The 18322-nt window shown below is 43.7% G+C and overlaps 1 protein-coding gene across 3 annotated transcripts in view; it reads left to right on the top strand.

The window, feature by feature from the left end:
- Positions 1-18322, top strand: part of ZFYVE1 (zinc finger FYVE-type containing 1) — a 48264-nt gene that overhangs the window by 14743 nt on the left and 15199 nt on the right. For all 3 annotated transcript variants that reach the window (XM_036842275.1, XM_036842276.1, XM_036842277.1), the window contains exons 3-4: positions 7956-8460; positions 13848-14062. In XM_036842275.1, coding sequence (XP_036698170.1) covers positions 7956-8460; positions 13848-14062 — 720 coding nt within the window. The remainder of the gene's footprint in view (positions 1-7955; positions 8461-13847; positions 14063-18322) is intronic.

Raw genomic sequence — 18322 nt, 5'->3', positions numbered from 1 at the left:
TCAGGGTATATGCCCAGTAGTGAGATTGCTGGGTCATATGGTAGTTCTATTTTTAGTTTTTTAAGGTACCTCCATACTGTTCTCCATAGTGGCTGTATCAATTTACATTCCCAACAACAGTGCAGGAGGGTTCCCTTTTCTCCATACCCTCTCCAGCATTTATTGTTTCTAGAGTTTTTGATGATGGCCTAGCTCTTTCTTATTAAAAAATTAAAAAAATTTTTCCATTGTGGTTTATCATAGGATATTGAATATAGTTCCCTGTGCTCAGCTCTCGTCTTCTGTCTAGCCTGGTGTTGTTACTGCTAGGTTCTAGAGCCTTTACCAGAGCTTGTGTCTGTTTTTATAGCTGGCCAGATATGGGTATGCTATGCCACTTAAAAGGGGGCCTCCATCTTCCATCTGGAAGCTCCTTGGAAGAGTCCCTTGAGGATGACGTGGATCTTGAGGGTGACTTGGTATTTCCAGTCTGTCCTCAGAATTCAGCATGGCTTTGGAAAGCTTTTCATGGAGATATAAATGGAGAGCTGAACTGGGTGGGTTGGGTGAAGTCAAAGAAACTGACCATGGTGCTAAAAATGATCCTTTTAAAAAAATTTATTTTGTGGGTCATCTCTACACAGAAACATTTCTCTTTCCTGCTAGAGGAGGAGGGGAGCTGCAGGCAGCGCTGTGAGGTTATGTGTCAGAAGCACCACTGGTAGTTAGAAGACATGGGAGGAGAATTCCTGACCTCTCAAGTAATGGAACTCTTTGGGGACACTGGAGTGGAAGAAAGTGATCTTTGCCCTTATCAAATGTGCTCCATGTGTTTGCGAAGCCAATCTTGTGACTTCAGCAGTCTTAAGAAAACATTTGATTGAGAAACAGTTGTTTTAACATGAAACTCTATTGACACATACATGGATAAACACAAAAGTATACACTCCTTTGAGGATAGAATGAAAGGTAATTTTCTGAACTAGTTGGGTTGGGGGAAACAGACTTACTAGAACTTTCTGGCAATAGGAGTTTGCTATTGGAATGGACCCTCCTTTGGTTTTGGACTTTAAAAATGGAGTGGCTACTGATCTGTATGACACTGTTTAAGTAAAATTCTGCCTGAAAATTAGGCCATGGACTTAAATCATTGGCTGGAGTTTGAGTTCCCTCACCTTCCGCGTCTCCTTTCCTTCCCACAGAAGGAGGAAAATGTTACCTAAATTCTATACTTGTGCTGGTCTAACATCATTAGGTCAGTGCCAGACACTAGATGAAGCTCGATACGTGTCTGTTGATTTGCGGACTGAAAAAAAACCACACAACCTAAAAGCTGAGAATTATGTTTTACTCCGTGACCTTACTGAGGACTATAGCCTGGGCTACATCCTCTTAGATGGCTCTGAGGAACTGTTTCATAGGGGCTAAGGGAGGAGCCAGGATATATGGGAGTTTTTGCTGGGAAAAAACCCCCCAAAACCTTGTCGTCCAACTTCAGAAGATAACTGCTAATCACAAAGAACAGACACCTCAAGTTAATGATTTCAGTGCTTTTCTGCGTGTGGGAACATGCAAGAGTCTGGGCTCACTGAAATTATTCCTTTGATATACATCTTCACTATCTAGGGTCAGTATCCTGTTTTTCTCCATCCTGAACCCCCTCAGGGTGAACCATGGCGGGAGGGATGGGGTGGCTGCAGTGATTGATGGGGGCAACATTCGTTGTTTACCAGAATGGCAGGCAGCATTCTTTGTTTACCGGAATGGCAGGCAGCATTCTTTGTTTACCGGAATGGCAGGCAGCATTCTTTGTTTACCAGAATGGCAGGCAGCATTCTTTGTTTACCGGAATGGCAGGCAGCATTCTTTGTTTACCGGAATGGGAGGCAACTTTTTTTTTTTTTTTTTTTTGTCTACAGATTAAATGAAGTAATCAAGTTTTAGTTTTCTTCTGGAATAGTGGTCCCAGTTCTGATAAGATCGAGAATGTGTTTTGGTTTCTTTGGGTTCTGTCTCTTTCTCTGAACTCAGGCAAAAACGGAATGAAAGCAGAATAACCCACAGACCATCACATAAAAGTAATTAGCGGGAACTGAACTTTGGGAATAATTCATTAATTTAGATTAATTTTAGAATCTCAATGGAGAGATATAAGATCGTCTTCGTTGGCTCGGGGGTGGGACTTATCATGAGCCTTAGGTTGTGGTGGGGAGCCGCCACACTTCCCTTAGCCCTTTCCATTACTTTGGGGAAGGAGCTGATTTTTGCCCTCAGGTAAGGGAACACCATAAAAATTTAGAGGACTGTCTGATTGTCGTTGGTACAGATCAGATCCTTTTCACCCAGAGAGACCAGAACTGAAAGGACCTCAGTGCGGAGCTTCTTTCCTTTGGAGTGTTTGCCAGTGTCTTTGGAGTTTAACTTTTAGTCTCTGTGCTCTGTTGAACTTTCTTCCTTCCAAGGCTTTTTACTTCAGTTTCTACCCCATCTCTTGCTTTTCCCTTCCCAGGCCTCCTCAGAACAAAGCCCATGTGCTCATTCTTCTTGGAATAATTCTCTGATGGCTAAGACGGAATTTCTTTTTTTTTAAATTTATTTATTTATTTTTGGCTGTGTTGGGTCTTCGTTGCTGCTCACAGTCTTTCTCTAGTTGAGGTGAGCGGGGGCTACTCTCCGTGCGGTGCACGGGCTTCTCATCGCGGTGACTTCCCTTGTTGCGGGGCATGGGCTTCAGTAGTTGTGGCATACAGGCTCAGTAGTTGTGGCACGCAGGCTCTAGAGCGCAGGGTCAGTAGTTGTGGTGCATGGGCTTAGTTGCTCCGCGGCATGTGGGATCTTCCCGGACCAGGGGTTGAACCTGTGTTCCTGCATTGGCAGACAGATTCTTAACCACTGTACCACCAGGGAAGTCCCTAAGAAGGAATTTCTTGAGGGAGACTGTCATCATTCTCATTGCCTGCTTGGGGCAGAGGTTGGCTTTGCACTGCTGTAAACTGCTTTGAACTCTTAATTGGAACAGTGGAGATGATCGAGTACTGTTACATTTCATTTTAGAAACTCTCCTTGGAACTCTACGCAAAGTGAAAAGCTTTGTGGGTGAGACAGTGATAGAGAGAGGGGTGTACTGTTTGGTTTCTTCAAGATGGATGTGATATTAGATAGTACCTTGACTAAGAGTCAGCTATAAAGTCAGTATTAATACTATGTTGCTTTGCTTAGCGAGAGTGGAAAGGAGTTATCAGGAGCAAGCAGTGAGATCTTTCATTTTCAGATAGAATCAGTTTAGATCTCACCACATTGGCTACTTTAGTGCCTGGATGAGCAACTTCAGAGCCACAAGCAGGCCCGAGCCCCGCTGCTGGTGCCGCTGCCGTGCCTCTGGAGGCTTTCCCAGTGGGCTCGTCTTTACAGATAATGAGTGATATTCATCAGGTGCCTACTGCTGCCAGGCGTTGTGCTGTGCCCTTTGTGTGCTTTATCATTTAGTCCTTTCAGTAGTATCTGTTATTATCTCATTTCCCTGGGGCTTCAGTAGTTAAGTAGCTTTTCCAAGGCCACATAGTGGCAAAGATGGGATTGGAATTTGGGTGTTTCTGACTTGCTTGAGGTCCACGCAAGCTGGGGGAGGACGGAAGGCAGAGGTTGGGGAGGAGCGGCTTTGGGGTGTTGCTCCTGCTTCTGCTGTTATGTAAGGGCCGAGGACCATTTCCAACATGTCGAGTTGGGTGGGGTGGCCAGTTGGCAGGGCTCAGAGTCAAGTAGCTTATTTCACTCCAGGAATGGAGCAAAGTGGTATCATTGATTGCGAACAGGCAGAACGAGTAGAGCAGCAGCCTAGTTCCCTCTGGCCCCTTCCTTCCTTCATCAAAAGGAATCTTCTTATCTTTTCTTTTTTTTTTTAATAAATTTATTTATTCATTTATTTATTTTTGGCTGTGTTGGGTCTTCGTTGCTGCGCGCGGGCTTTCTCTAGTTGTGGTGAGTGGGGGCTACTCTTCGTTGCAGTGCGTGGGCTTCTCGTTTTGGTGGCTTCTCTTGTTACGGAGCACGGGCTCTAGGCGCGCGGGCTTCAGTAGTTGTGGCATGCGGGCTCAGTAGTTGTGGCATGCGGGCTCTAGAGCACAGGCTCAGTAGTTGTGGCTCACGGGCTTAGTTGCTCCACAGCACGTGGGATCTTCCCGGACCAGGGCTCGAACCCGTGTCCCCTGCATTGGCAGGCGGATTCTTAACCACTGCGCCACCAGGGAAGTCCTTCTTATCTTTTCTTGACCTTCTCCTCCCCTGATTGAAAACCAGTCTTGCTACCACCTAGGCTGTTCTCTCCTTCCTGGCTCAGGGGAAAATGCCCACAGGGTAAGGATGAATTGAGTAGCGTAACAGGGAGCAAAATAATGTGAAATGCAGAAGGAAAAATGAAGCGTGGTTTCAGTTTGCCAGGCATTTTCTCATTTATCTGTTGATTTGATTAGCAACCAATACCCAGTCAGGGGAGGCAAAGATGGTTATATCCTCATTTTACACGTGAAAAAGTGCTATCAGTGTATATTAAATGATCATCTAGGGCTCCTTGGTAGAAAAATCGGCCTGAGGTTTGAGTTCCACCTCCCAGAATTCTTTGCACTGGACCCATCTGCACATGCCCAACACATGAACTTGTATGTTTAACATACCCCAGGACACCTGGTTCCAAAACAGTATCCCCAAATGCTGACTCGAATGAGTTATTTCTATATATTATGTATGTCATTTGGTGGTACTTAATCAATATGAATCTTGAGACACTTAATTCTGTACGTAATGGCTCCAGGCCCCTTTTCAGGTGCCCACTCTTGAGTATCCTGCATAGCAGTTGTTGTTTTTTGGGTAACAGATTCATGAAGGAGTAGATTTTCAGGGGAGAAAACTCCTGGGCTTAGTCTTCTTCCCCAGGACTGTTTCATGGCTCTTGCAGCCGGCCACTCTGACCTTATCTGACTCCTTGCTGGTAGAGGTTTATGGAGATTTTGTTTTGTTTCTTTTGTGTCCAGCTTAGCAGCTTGGAACAAGGCTGACTGAGTGACACCAGTCCAGAATGGGCTGTTCTGTGTAACTTCTTGTTCCTCTCGGTTGCTTGGGAGATCAGTGAGCCCATTATCAAATGCTGCTGTGTGTAAAGCCCTGTGGAAGATACAGGGTGGAGAAAAGTGGTTAAAGTACCTAGCAAGGTGCCTGGCATTCAGTCATTCAGTAACTAGATATTGAACTCCTCTTATGTGTCAGGCTGTGTCCGAAGTACTAGGTATGTAAAGATAGACTCGGTTCTGCCCTCATGGATCTAGTGAAGGGCACTGTCACTGCAGTGGGCATTCAGTAAATGAAATTATTAATATTAACATTAAGGCTATTAATATAGCAGTAGTGATGTTATTAATAGAATAATGAGTGGTTTACCATCTTGATGAGATTATGAGAAATGAAGACATCATATTATCACACCCAGTGGTCTGTCTACATTTCTCTAACTTCTCTTTATCAAACCAGCAGACTCTTGAGAATCAGGGTCCTGTGTGAGTGACTTATTGTGGGTGGTGTAGGCAGGATGCAACCAGGCCTCCAAGGACCACTCCAGCCTGGCCCCCAGGGGAGCTCTGGCATGTGAGTGGCCTCATAGCTTTTGTGATGTTTGCAACCATAGGTCATTTCCAAGGGTCACCCTCAGGGGCCGTAAACTCCCAGGTGATTTTGACTAACTCTAGTAGCCTGATAACCAGCCTCTGAAGAAGAGTTGCAGGTGTGAGCCTTTGGAACAAACATACACACAGAAAAGATTTGGCACCTGGGGAATCCAGCCGGAGAACTGACAGGGTACTGAACTGACTCTGAACATAATCAGAGTCATCTCTGATTATGACTTGTACTGTATCTGACTGTGAAAAGACCTTCAGAAAGGGATGGCCAGCCCTTCACTTCTGCCTTCCAAATTTTGTGCACGTTCCTCTTTGGCCAACTCTAACCCAGAATCGTAGGGGGAAAGGGATTCTAGGAAATGTAGTTCCCAGCTGAACCGTGTTAATGACAGAACAATGACAATGACAGTGACAATGACAGCAGTGTTTTTTCTCTTGTGGCTGGAGGATGCTAGGTGTAAAGGTTCATCCCTCCTTTAGCTGGAGTAGAACACTGCCTATTTGAATTAGGAGCTTTGACCCTGGGGTTCTGTATTATAAGAGTTAGAGACCCTGAGCATCTTTCTGGAACTGCAATCTGAGATCTCACTGGCACCAGGTCTCTTCCTTCCTGGCATGACTTTTTTTTTTTTAAAGATTTATTTATTTATTCATTCATTCACACATTCATGCTGTGCCGGGTCTTAGTTGCGGCACATGGGATCTTCATTGTGGCATGAGGACTTCTTAGTTGCAGCATGCATGCGGGATCTAGTTCCCCAACCAGGGATTGAACCTCGGCCTCCTGTATTGGGAGCGTGGAGTCTTACCCACTGGACCACCAGGGAAGTCCCCTGGCCTGACTTTTTACAAGGACTGCAGTGTTCTTTAAATTGTACAGAGGAATTATGGACGGATGAAGTTTGACTAATAAGTTGTTCTGCTTTTTTTTAAACAGTTTTATTTAGATGTAATTCACATACCATGTATTTGTCATCCTTTTAAAGTATACAATTCTACAATTCAGTGTTTTTAGTATATTTATAAAGTTGTACAGCCCTTAGCACTATCTAATTACAGAACATTTTCATCACCCCAAATAGAAACCCTGTACCATTCATTAGCAGTCACTCCCTATTCCTGCTTCCCTAGCCTCTGGCAACCACTAACTTACTTTCTGTCTCTATGAATTGGCCTGTTGTGGACATTTCATATAAATGGAATTATAGAATATGTAACATTTTGTGTCCAGCTTCTTTCACTTAATATAATGTTTTTAAGGTTCATCCACATTGTGGCATATATCAGTACTTCCTTTTTATGGTTGAATAATATTTCATTGTATGGATATACCACATTTTGTTTATCCATTCATCAGTTGATGGACATGTGGCTTGTTTCCACCTTTGGCTATTATGGATAATGCTGCTATGAACATTCATGTTCAAGTTTTGTGTGGACATGTGTTTTTAGTTCTCTTGGTTTTATACCTAGGAGTGGAACTACTGAGACATATGGTAAGTCTGTGTTTCACTTTTTGAGAAACTGCCATACTGTTTTCCAGAGTGGCTGTGCCATTTAACATTCTCACCAGCAGTGTATGAGCATTGAAATTTCTCCATATTCTCACCCAAACTTGCTATTATCTTTTTGATCATAGCCATCCTAGTGGGTGTGAAGAGATATCTCGTTGTGGTTTTGATTTGCATTTCCCTGACGACTGTGGTGTTGAGCGTCTTTTCATGTGCTTACTGACCGTTTATATATCTTCTTTGGAGAAATGGCTATGCAGATTTTTTGCTTAATATTTAATTAGGTTATTTTTTTCTTGTTGAGTTATAGGAATTATTTCTATATTCTGGACCAGTAGTCCCTTATCAGATATGTGATTTGCAAATATTTTTCCCATTCTTTGGGTTGTCTTTTCACTTGATGGAATCCTTTGCAGAATAAAAGCTTTTAATTTTGATGAAGTTCATTTATCTATTTTTTCTTTTGTTGTATTGCTTTTGGTGTCATATCTAAGAAGCCATTGCCTAATCCATGGTCATAAAATTTCCTCCTATGTCTTCTTCTAAGAGTTTATAGTTTTAGCTCTTTCATGACCACTAAGTTCTTATACTGACTGAGGCTTTAAAAGTTCCCGTTAGCTGTTTGCTAGGGGTAAGTGCTGGGTGAGAGGCTTTTATCCTGGGACTTCTTTTCTTTGCCACCTTGACAAGTCAATCAAGGGGCACTGGGAAGCACTTGTTCTTCTTGCAGGTGTTTCTAGCTATTTTGCAGTTTCCATATTTCATTGTCTTTTTTTTTTTTTTTCCTTTTTTTGGGAAGGTAACGAATGAAGAGGACTTTATTAGGAAATTGGACTGCAAACCTGATCAGCATCTGAAAGTGGTTTCCATTTTTGGAAATACTGGGGATGGGAAGTCTCATACCCTCAACCACACTTTCTTTTATGGCCGGGAAGTCTTCAAAACCTCCCCTGCCCAGGAGTCCTGCACTGTGGGAGTGTGGGCAGCATATGACCCAGTCCACAAAGTAGCAGTGATAGACACAGAAGGGCTCTTGGGGGCTACAGTGAATCTAAGCCAGAGAACACGGCTGCTGCTTAAGGTCCTGGCCATCTCAGACCTCGTCATCTATCGAACTCACGCAGACCGACTGCACAATGACCTCTTCAAGTTCCTTGGGGACGCCTCAGAAGCTTATCTGAAGCACTTCACCAAGGAGCTCAAGGCTACCACTGCCCGCTGTGGCCTGGATGTCCCCCTGTCTACCCTGGGCCCTGCTGTTATCATTTTCCACGAGACTGTGCACACTCAGCTGCTAGGCTCTGGTGAGTAGATGGGGTACTATGTCACACACTGACCTTCCTGGGTACACTGGGCTGCAGTAGCAACTTGGTGGTGGTAGATTGCCCAGAAAAATTTCTGCTTGGGCAAGACATAAGGAAGTGTCTCAAGAAGGATGGAGTGATTAACCATGTCAGAATCTGCTCATGATCAGGATGTGGTTTGAGAATTGCCTGTTGGCTTTGGCGATTTAGAGGTCCTTGGGAATCTGGATAAGACTGTTTCCCAGGGATGGTGGGCATGAAAGCCTAATCAGAGTGGGATCAAGAGAACAGAAGGAGAAAACTTAAGGTAGTATATTCACCTCTTTCAAAGAGTTCTTTCTATAAAGGGAAGCAGACAAATGAAGTGATAGCTGGCGGCTGATTTGGGACTTCAAGGAGTTTTCCCTTTTTAAAAATTTAAGATGTGAGGTATTGCAGATACTTGTGTACTGATGGGAATGATTCACTAGAAAAGAAGAAGTGCAGATGTAAGAGAGAGAGCAGGAATGATGTACAGGTGGAGGGTTGACCTTAGGGGCATGGACAGTTTATCCATAACAGCAGGAGAGAAGGTAGATTATATGGACATGGTTACCGGTAAGTAGGTAGATGTGGTGGATGTGTGTGTGGAAGTTGTCTTATTGTTTCTATTTTCTTAAAGAAATGGGAAGCAAGAGCATCACCTGAGTGGGAGGATGAGGGAGCAGGTGCAGTGACAGTGATTGGATGCAGGTGGGGACGGTAGTGTGGGCCCCTAAAACAGTTACATTATTTATGTTCATTCAGTCAGCGAAGTCTATTAAGTGCACAATGTCATGTGCTGAGCACTGGGGCCCCAAGCTGAAAAACAAAAAACAGTTCCCACCCTCGAATAGCTGATAGTCTAGTTGGAGAGACCACACGTGTTTGTTCTGCAGTGGATGTAGGTCCTGGAGCTGTGAGAGTGCAGAATAGGGACCCTTTACACCTCCTTATGGAATCTAGGAAAGAGGAGGTGACATTTGAACTCTAGAGACTCGGCTAGATAGAGGAGGGGAGTAAGGATGCTCCAGAAAGAGCAAACCCCTAGTGTTTTGAAGAGCTCGTTGTGTCCAGGGAACTGTAGGTACTTGTACAGTGAGTTCCTGGATTCCATTCTCACCCCCTTCAATGCGTCCTCCACAAAGCATGGGGAGTGATGCTTTTTAAAAGCTTAATTTATAATTTAGATCATGTCATACTCTTGCTTCCAACCTGCCAATAGCTTTCCACTAAATCAAAATAAAATCCAGGACTTCCCTGGTGGCACAGTGGTTAAGAATCTGCCTGCCAGTGTAGGCGACACGGGTTTGAGCCCTGGCCCAGGAAGATCCCACATGCTGCAGAGCAACTAAGCCCGTGCACCACAACTACTGAGCCTGTGCTCTAGAGCCCATGAGCCACAACTACTGAGCCCACGTGCCACAACTACTGGAGCCCATGCTCCGCAACAAGAGAAGCCACCGCAATGAGAAGCCTGCGAACCACAACAAAGAGTAGCCCCTACTCACTGCAACTAGAGAAAGCCTGCGCACAGCAACGAAGACCCAATGCAGACAAAAATAAATAAATAAATAAATAAAAATTCAGGACTTCCCTGGTGGCACAGTGGTTAAGAATCCGCCTGCCAATGCAGGGCACATGGGTTCAAGCCCTGGTCTGGGAAGATCCCACATGCCGCGGAGCAACTAAGCCCGTGCGCAGCTACTGAGCCTGAGCTCTAGAGCCTGCGAACCACAGCTACTGAGCCCGCATGCCACAACTACTGAATCCCGCGTGCCTAGAGCCTGTGCTCCACGACAAAAGAAGCCACTGCAATGAGAAGCCTGCGCACCGCAACGAAGAGTAGCCCCCGCTCGCTGCAACTAGAGAAAGCCCATGCGCAGCAATGAAGACCCAAAGCAGCCAAGAAAAAAAAAAAAAATCCAAACTCCTAATTACGGTGTCCTCACTCTACCTCCTGCCTCTGTTTCTGAACTCTTTCTCTAGTTTCCCACTTTCACTCTCTCCACTAGGTATACCAGCCTTTTCTCTGTTCCCATCTTTGCATATGCTACTCTGTCTGCCTGGAACAGTCTTTCCCCAGTTAGCCATCCTCTTTCAGATTCAGCTCAACTCTCACCCCACTGGAGCCTTTCCCAAGTGTCTCCTTTAAAGTGGTCCTTCCTGCACCCTGGTGGTCACAGTCTTACTGCATCACCTTGTTCATGTGCATCAGGGCACCCGTCGCTGTCTGAAATCATCCTGTTTGTTTGCTTACTTGTTTTTGGCCTTTTCCCCTTGGAATGGAAACTCCATGAAGGCAGGAACCTTGCCTGTCTTATTCACTGCTGCCTTTGAAGAGCCTGGATGAGTGCTTGACACACAGTAGGCTCTCATCAGATGTTTGCTGATTGAAGGGGCTCAGTGTGTCTGAAGCATAGATGGTGTGGGAGGGAGTAGTGGATATACTCCGGGATCAGATCATGCGTGGATAGCCTTGATTTAGGTCACAAGTATGACAAGAGCCCCTGATGGATTTTAAGCAGGGAGTTACGTGATCAGATCTGTATTTTCAAAAGATCCCCTGCGGCCTTTTGCAGGATGAACTAGAGAGGCATGCCTGGAGGCAGGGAGATGGCCAGAAGGTTACCACCGTACTAGGTGAGGAGTGACGGGGCCTGAGCCAGGGCAGGGGCAGTAGGCGGGAAGTGGACAGACGGGGACTGTATTAAGGAGTTAGAATCTGAAGGACCTGGGTCTAGTGGGAAGATGAGAAATCTAAATATTCCAGAATGGAAGAAGAGCCTGATTAGCATGCGACTCTGAGATGAGGAGAGGGGGTTGGAAATGCTGACTTTAGGATGCCTCCTGTGATCAGCATTTTTATGCCACTTTGGATCTTTACAACTTTGGTGAGGGGAAGGTCTAACTTCCAGTTCAGGATTTTGAAATAACTAGCCTTTCAAAAGTAACTTTTTTTTTTGCTGTGTGCCATGCACTATGCTAGGTGTTTGTTTATTTATTTGTTTTTTTAAAAATAAATGCTGAGGGCTTCCCTGGTGGCGCAGTGGTTAAGAATCCACCTGCCAATGCAGGGGACATGGGCTCGAGCCCTGGTCCGGGAAGATCCTACATGTCGCGGAGCAACTAAGCCCATGTGCCACAACTACTGAGCCTGCACTCTAGAGCCCATGCTCCCAACAAGAGAAGCCACCGCAACGAGAAGCCCGCACGCTGCAACGAAGAGTAGCCCTCGCTCGCTGCAACTAGAGAAAGCCCGCGCACAGCAATGAAGACCCAACGCAGCCCCCCCCAAAAAAAAAGAATGCTGAATAACAAAAATAACATTAAAAAATACTTTTTAGAATTTATTTTTTAAATTTATTTTTATTTTTTGCCTGCGACACGCGGCATTGTGGGATCTTAGTTCCCTGACCAGGGATCTAACCTGCACCCCCTGCAGTGGAAGCGTGGAGTCTTAACCACTCAACTGCCAGGGAAGTCCCAACACTTTCTAAAAATAAATGCTAACTTAAGATATCTTTGTTATTCAGCTCAGTCAACAGCAGCCATATTTTACAGATGAAGAAACTGAACTCAGCTTAGGTTATGTAACCAAGGAGGTTCCAACTAGCAGGTTGCAAAATTGGGATTCAAAACAAGGTCTCTAACTCCTAAATCCAGAGTTGTTTCTGGAATACCATCACTGTTTCCTGAAACCTTGAGGTGGAACCAAGACAGCCAGAGTTTATGCAGGGTAGGAGAGGTGCCAGATTGTGGGCAAATTGATAATTACATATTTCTCTGTCTTGTAGACTTTTGGATTTTGTTAGATCCTGGTCTTTTTCTGGACAGAGAATTCCTAGGTGGGAGTTAGTAGGCAAATGAATTATCTCTGTTTTACAAATGAGCAGACCAAGCTCCCATAATCATTTGGGAGCGATTACTTGTTCAGGGACAAGCTGTGAGCTGATGTTGGGAGAAAGTGAAGGTGATCAGGCTTCTGGGTGCCTTTGGGAGAAGTCACTTGCTGATGGGCTGCTTCCTTCCTTCAAGAGTGACTCACAGGAAAAGTTCAGGAGGAGATGGGGTTAGGGATTGACTGCAGAATTTTGGCTACTTCTCTTTGATGACTGTACCTTTAAATATGAGCTAAAGCCACATTTCCAGTGTTAATTGGAGTGATTTTGTTGTTAAAGTATTAAAGGAAATTAAAACAAAAAGTCCTTCCAAGTTTTACCTCCAAAATATTTATTGCATCTGTTTATACTGCTACTCCCCAAATTTCTGGATAAATGTTGGTGAAACTATGGGGAGGCTGGTACCCTCACACGTTGGCAGTTTGTCCACAGCTTCACCAGCATAAGACCAGCACTTTCAAAGTAGCTATTTATTTTAAACGTTCGTTCGTAAGTGACTGGTGGAATACGTCCATAGAATGGAAGACTGTGTAGCTGTTAAAAAAGAATAAGGAATGTCTCAGAGTATAACATGACAAGGACACATATTTACAGTATGTTATTAAGTGATGAAAGCAAGTTGCATAAATGTGTTGGTAACTGAGTAGGAAAAGAAAGTCTGAAAGGGTAAACATTGGCCTGTAGCTACCTTTGACAAGGAGGAGGAGGGAGCAGAGGATGTACATTTCTTTCCTTTTATGCTTTGACATGTTTGGATTTTTTTTTTTTAATTATTTATTTATTATTTCTTTTGGCTGCGTTGGATCTTCGTTGCTGCACGCGAGCTTTCTCTAGTTGTGGCGAGCGGAGGCTACTCTTCGTTGTGTGTGGGCTTCTCATTGCGGTGGCTTGTCTGTTGCGGAGCATGGGCTCTAGGCGCCTGGGTTTCAGTAGTTGTGGCACGCAGGCTCAGTAGTTGTGGCTCACGGACTCTAGAGCTCAGGCTCCGTAGTTGTGGTGCACAGGCTTAGTTGCTCTGTGGCATGTGGGATCTTCCCAGACCAGGGATAGGACCCGTGTCCACTGCATTGGCAGGCGGATTCTTAACCACTGAGCCACCAGGGAAGTCCATGTTTGGATTTTTTACAGTGAGCACATTTTTTTTAAAAAGGCACTTCCTTGAAGTGTAACATACATACCAAAAAGTGCACATTATATCAAAAGTGTATATGTGATGCATTTTCACAAGCTGAGCATACATGTGAATTCAGTACTAGATCATGACACACCAGCACCCACGTCCCAGCTTGTGCTCCCTTCTAGGCAAAGGTAACCTGAATTCCAACAGCATAGATCAGTTCTGCCTGTTTATGTACTTTATATTTACGGAGTCAGACTATATATCCCTTTAATAATGAAAGACAGGCGACTTTTTTTTTTTCTTGTAAAGAGAGGCCACTGTTCACGTACCTGTTTCTGCTTGTCCAGATCACCCCTCCGAGGTGCCCGAGAAGCTCATCCAGGACCGGTTCCGGAAGCTGGGCCGCTTCCCCGAAGCCTTCAGTTCTATTCATTACAAGGGAACGAGGACATACAATCCTCCCACAGACTTTTCTGGTCTTCGGCGTGCTTTGGAGCAACAACTAGAGAATAACACCACCCGTTCCCCCCGGCACCCGGGGGTCATCTTCAAAGCCCTGAAGGTCAGTTGGCTTCTGCCCTGAGTGCTTCTCATTGGGGTACCGGTGGGTGGTAAGAACACTCAATTCTCCAGCTTTTGTCGGTGCTGGTGATTAGAAATCTGGGCTTGAAAGAGAGGATATATGAAAGGAAGGGCATGAGTGGAGATTGCACCTGTTGAATGGCCTCATCTTGCCAGGAACACGAGTACGGAGGAATCTTGGATGATAGTTAAAAGGTGACAGGTCCTCATCTTGGAGAAAAACCTTATTTTACCATTCTTTGTAATGAATTCATCAAATCAATTCCTGCCAGTTCTGCTTCCTTTTTTGCAGTTTGCTTTGTGTATACCTCTGTGTCACCATGCCTGCAGACTGAGTACAGAGGAGCAGGGAGGGAGCAGGGCCTTTGGGGCAGTGCTGGGAGTGTGCGATTTGGAGAAGGGACAGGCAAGTGTGGACATGAAGACTTGAGCTAGGGGTTTGAGGGTGCCCTGAGGGTTAGGGCATAGAGCCTGAGACTGGAAGGGATAGGAGGAGCGCTTTTGCGTAAAGCTAGGCCAACCCTGGTTTACCCAGGAACAAACTTTGGGCATATGCTGATTTGCTTAATCCATTGAGTTTAAAAAGTTTTCAGTGGGACATAATGTAAACAATTTATGAATCTGGGTAAATTGTATATGGGAGTTCCTTGTACTATTCTTGCAACTTTTCTACGAGTTTGAAATTATATCAAAATGAAAAGTTAAAAAGAAAAAAGGGGGGTGGTGGATGAAAAGTTACCCCTCAAAAAAGGTTTATGGTTTTTGCATAGTGCTTGGTAAAGGCTGGATGTTTGTATCCTCCCAAAATTCATATGTTGAAATCCTAATGCCCAGTGTGATGATATTTGGAGAGCTTTTGGGAGGTGATTGGGTCATCAAGATGGAGCCCTCAGGAGTGACATTAGTGCTCTTGTAAAAGAAGCCCCAGAATGGGATAGGGAGGGAGATGTGAGAGGGAGGGGATATAGGGATATATGTATACGTATGGCTGATTAACTCTGTTATACAGCAGAAACTAACACAAAATTGTAAAGCAACTATACTCCAACAAAGATGTTAAAAAAAAATAAAAAGAAGAAGCCCCAGAGAGCTCCCTAGCCCCTTCCACCAAGAGAGGACACAGTGAGAAGGCACCATCTGTGAACCAGAAAGCAGGCCCTCACTGGAAGGCCACCATGCTGGCACCCTGGTCTTGGACTTCCAGCCTGCAGAACTGTGGGGAATAAATTTCTGTTGTTAATAAGCTACCCAGTCTGTGGTATTTCGTTATAGCAGCCTGAATGGACTATAAAAGCTTGGGCTTTGGAGTCAGACAGACTTGTGTTGGAATCCCAGTTCTGCCATTTACCTGCTGCTTGGTCTTAGGAAATTAGTTTGTCTTTCGTTTATTCATTCATTCAACAAATAAATGAGTGAATCTTTGTGCCAGGTAGAGTTTCAGGTGCTGGGAATACAGTGGAGAATAAGATAGACAACAATCCTTGCCCTTATAGTACTTATTCAGACCTTTTTCCTCGTCTGTAAAAAAGGGGCAATAGTAGGATGTTCCTAATGAAGTTGAGGAGGGGATTAAATGAGAACACATACTTTAAGAAGCCAAGTACTTGGTATATAGTAAATGTTCCATAAGTGTTAACTAATGTGAATAATGTTAAGGGAAAAAAACTATGAAAAATATTATATTTGAATAATTCATGAAATACATATTTCTAATTAGAATTTGAGGTTAAAGTATACTTAGATTTATTGGCTAGTGTCCATGTAATGGCTCAAAGGTAGTCAAGTGGAAGATTACACCCAAGTATTGCAAGCATCCTTAAAAGAGGCCGAATCCATGCTATGTTATACAAAGGGCTGTAAAATCTGATCAGTATGAATATTGACGACTAGGCCAATGGCTGGATTATAGAGTTCCTTAGGTTTTCTCAAAGCTAACCCAGCTTAAAGTTTAAATAAGACCTTCAGGGACACTGAGTGCTCTAAGCAGTAGTTAGTGGTCAGGGATTCTACCCTCAAGTGTCTTGGATGTCCTGCTCCAGGCCAGTTTGTTAGGTACTTTAAAAAAATAAAAAAATAAAAAAAAGTAAATTTATTTATTCATTTATTTATTTATTTATTTATGGCTACCTTGGGTCTTCGTTGCTGCGCGCAGGCTTTCTCTAGTTGTGGCGAGCAGGGGCTACTCTTTGTTGCGGTGTGCGGGCTTCTCATTGCGGTGGCTTCTCTTGTGGAGCACGGGCTCTAGGCACGTGGGCTTCAGTAGTTGTGGCACGCATGCTCAGTAGTTGTGGCTTGCGGGCTCTAGAGCACAGGCTCAGTAGTTGTGGTGCGCAGGCTTAATTGCTCCACGGCATGTGGTATCTTCCCGGACCAGGGCTCGAACCTGTGTCCCCTGCATTGGCAGGTGGATTCTTAACCACTGCGCCACTGGGAAGTCCCATTGTTAGGTACTTTTGAGAAAAAGAGTTATAGTGTATTCTTATGAGGTGATATGATTCATGAAGCTTTCTGTGATTAAAATGAGCCTGGTCAGCTGGAGTTTTGAGGCTTCTTGGTAACTGCTGTCCTCAGAGTTTACCTGGCTCCTATATTTTCTGTTCTCTGAGGCAGGGTCTGTGCTGTACTGAGATGTGGGCCCACTGCTCTGTGCATGGGAAGGAGTTACCTGTTTAAGCATGTGTTTTGGGCTCTCCCCAGGGAGCTGTGGGGTCTTGGAACTTACTCAAATCCTTGAAAAAATTGTTTTTGTCTTTTTCTGGTTGTTGTTTTGTTTTTAATCCTCTTCTTTAAATTAGAAGTTGTTAATTCTCTGGTAATCACTCTAATAGAAAACTACCTTTTAGGTCTGCATTAGGCAAATTGGCCCAGGAGAGTTTTATCGCTGTTAAAATACACTCTTCATAGTTCATAGCAGTGGATAATATAATGATCGTTTATTTTTCTCCACTTATTTTTTGTTTTGTGTTGTATTTTTTAAAAAAATAAGTATCCTTTTTGGAACAAAAGAGTAGGGATGGTCATAAGCAGATAAATTATCAGTGCCAAAATAACTTGTTTGGCTTTCTGTTTCTTCCATTTTTTTTCTTTCTCACCTGGTATTTATGCTTTTCCTTGTCCAGTTCCTCACTAACTCACTGAGTAAACACTTCAAGAAGCCTAGGAATATATTCCAATATGATTTTGTTTCCTATATGATTTTCTTTTTATTTTACATAAAATATGCAGGAATATTGTTAGGAAAAAATGTATAAACCTTTTGGAAAAATGGAGAGACAAATCACATAAGAGGCAGTCAAGACTGTGATGCACAAATAAAAAAATCTCAACTCTCTAGTAATCAAAGAAATTAAGACCACAACCATGCAAGGGCAAACACTGACAAGTTTGGCAATAAAATGTCAAAAAGGGTATGAAGCAGTGTAAACTCTTATAAACTTCCAGTGGAAGTAAAATTAGTACAACCACTTTGAAATGCAATAGTATAGGTAAAGATATGCATAATATATATTCTAACCATATCATTTCTAGGAATTTGCCTTAAAGAAACTCTCCCACAGGAACACAGAGAACTATGTGAGGAAGTTAATAGCAGCATCCTTGTAATACCAAAGAAAAACAGTGTGCAAAAAATAGATAAATAAAAATGGGGCATTATATGATTCTTTGCTACTTATTTTAAAAAGAGAATTGGGGTTGTGATGTATGTATGTACACTTATATACCTTTTTTTTCATGGAACATTAAAGCCTAGCATTTTTTCCATGCTATTAAATATTTCTATGAAAACATGTTTTTTAAATAGCTCCATGCTTTTTCATTTATATGAATGGATCATTTGTTACATTTAGTAATTCTGCCCTTATCTTATTTTATTTAATTAATTAATTAATTTATGTATATTTATTTTTGGCTGTGTTGGGTCTTCGTTTCTGTGCAAGGGCTTTCTCCAGTTGCGGCGAGCGGGGGCCACTCTTCATCGCGGTGTGCGGGCCTCTCACTGTCGCGGCCTCTCCCGTTGTGGAGCACAGGCTCCAGACGCGCAGGCTCAGTAGTTGTGGCTCACGGGCTTAGTTGCTCTGCGGCATGTGGGATCTTCCCAGACCAGGGCTCGAACCCGTGTCCCCTGCATTGGCAGGCAGATTCTTAACCACTGCGCCATCAGGGAAGCCCTCTGCCCTTATTTTAATAGTAGTTTCCCTTTTTCCTTATTATGTTTTCCAAGTATTTAAAGGTATTGCCC

Source organism: Balaenoptera musculus, chromosome 2 (assembly GCF_009873245.2).
Source record: "Balaenoptera musculus isolate JJ_BM4_2016_0621 chromosome 2, mBalMus1.pri.v3, whole genome shotgun sequence".
Taxonomy (NCBI): domain Eukaryota; kingdom Metazoa; phylum Chordata; class Mammalia; order Artiodactyla; family Balaenopteridae; genus Balaenoptera; species Balaenoptera musculus.
This window is presented reverse-complemented; position numbering and strand designations above follow the sequence as displayed.